Source organism: Eimeria mitis, genomic scaffold, assembly GCF_000499745.2.
Source record: "Eimeria mitis Houghton genomic scaffold, Emh_scaff21, whole genome shotgun sequence".
In the NCBI taxonomy this organism is placed as follows: Eukaryota; Apicomplexa; class Conoidasida; order Eucoccidiorida; family Eimeriidae; genus Eimeria; species Eimeria mitis.
In genome coordinates this window covers 9,622-11,417 of record NW_013570423.1, presented here as the reverse complement: position 1 = coordinate 11,417, position 1,796 = coordinate 9,622, and the positions used below count along the sequence as shown (strand labels likewise).

General features: G+C 52.5%; 1 protein-coding gene across 1 annotated transcript; it reads left to right on the top strand.

Moving 5' to 3' along the window:
• Positions 1-612: 612 nt before the first annotated feature.
• EMH_0020350 (RER1 protein, putative) lies at positions 613-1,299 on the top strand (the record flags this gene model as incomplete). Its single annotated transcript, XM_013496424.1, has 1 exon — positions 613-1,299. One exon carries the CDS (start codon positions 613-615, stop codon positions 1,297-1,299), a length of 687 nt encoding a protein of 228 aa, XP_013351878.1.
• Between the last annotated feature and the right edge of the window lie 497 nt (positions 1,300-1,796).

The window sequence follows — 1,796 nt, the reverse complement described above, 5'->3', positions numbered from 1 at the left end:
GGTTCGTTGTGCAATTCTACCGCCTTCGTCCCTTAGAGGGCCCACCCGTATTCACGGCTACTGGGACATATAAAACAACGGTTGGACTTTTATATTCTCAGAAAATGTTTGAATGTTACCGTAGGTGCCTCTGTTCCATATCAGCTTGTCTTGCAGAAGTGCAGCCAAGCAGCCAACGCCTTGGGGCCTCGGCTGTTTGCGGCAGCCGCCTCGGGCGGCAGACAAGACGTCCCCTGCTGCGGCTTCTGCCTGAGACACGCTCCATATTAGAGGGGTTATTTGCGGTGCAGTTTTATGATTGAACACCCCCGACTCTTATTCAGAAGGAGAGAGGTTATCACCTGGCAGCGTGGGGCTTTCCGCGAGGTGTCTGACGGTTGCAGAAGAGCATCCTGCCGTCCCTATAGTTGGCGTGAAGCGGTTCGATTTAAAATTTGTTTTTACAGTTCTTCAGTGTTTCCTGTAAGGTAGTTCCGTAGGACCTTTTGAAGAGGCGAGGACAGGGGCAGAACCCTTTGCGGTGGACTCCTCTGAGTTGCTTTCGACTCTCAGAGAGGAACTCAACCAAGAAGAGCTGCCTTTGGGCACTCTAGAGCAAGTGCTTTGCGGACAATGATGGCTTCTATGAGTGCTGAGGAGTTGGCTGACCAGCCCTTCTCCTCCCGTGTCTGGGCCAGCGTGGGCCGCGTTAGCAGCGCATACTTGAACAAGTCTATTTTGTACATCAAGACTCGTTGGCTTGTGCTTTTTGCGTGTCTGGCTTTCTACATTGTCCGTGTCTATTTCTTAGCCGGCTTCTTCGTAGTCAGTTACGGGCTTGGCATATACCTTCTGAACCTCTTGATCGGCTTCATCTCACCCCAGGTTGACCCGGAAACCGACGAGTACGTCTTGCCTGTCCGGGGCGGGGGAGGTGGCGCTCAGAGCGAGCCAGGAGAGTTTCGCCCGTTTTTGCGTCAAGTTCCAGAGTTTAAAGCATGGGTCTCGGGCATGCGGGCGTTGCTGATTGCCATCTCCATGACGTTTTTCGAGGTGTTCGACTTGCCCGTGTTCTGGCCTATCCTCCTTATATACTTCATTCTTCTTTTTATCCTCACGATGAAGCAGCAAGTCAAAAAAATGATTAAGTACAAGTACCTTCCTTTCTCTTGGGGCAAGCAAACCTACGGAGACATCACCCGCGGCAGCGGCCATAGTGGTCAGAACTCCCCTCCTTCTAAAGCATCGGTCACTTCAACAGCTACAGCTCCTTCCTACATATCTCACGAGCATTTCGCAGCAACATACGTCTTGCGCTAATCGAAGAAGAGGAGGAGGAGGAGGAGGAGGAGTGGAGTTGCAGCGCAAGGCTGTCGCAGGGGGCACTCGACCTTTCCTGGCTTAAGTACCGGGAGAGCCGCCTCGATTCCACTTTAGCTTACTGTTCCCGACCGTTTCTAGCTCTTACAGCGGTTACGTGTGCCCAACCCAAGCGAGCCCCTTGTAAGAGGCTCGGTTCTTTGTGTTTGAGGCGTCACTTCTCCTCTTTCTGCTTCCAGCACCGTGCTGCAAGTTGATGGTGGCGGTGGTTTGGGGGCTGGGAGAGGGAAGAAAGGGGGGGAGGGGGGGGAGGGAGGAATCGGGAATGGGGGGGGTCCCAAGGCCTCGTTTTTTTTGGAATTTTCCCTGTACGATATCCCTACAGGGAGAATGGCAGACACACGGAGTTCCTTTTTTTTAAGGAAACACCCCTTCGCATCGAGCGCATCTAACTTAACATTTTTTTCTAACCGGATGATGACGGACACTGTAAATGA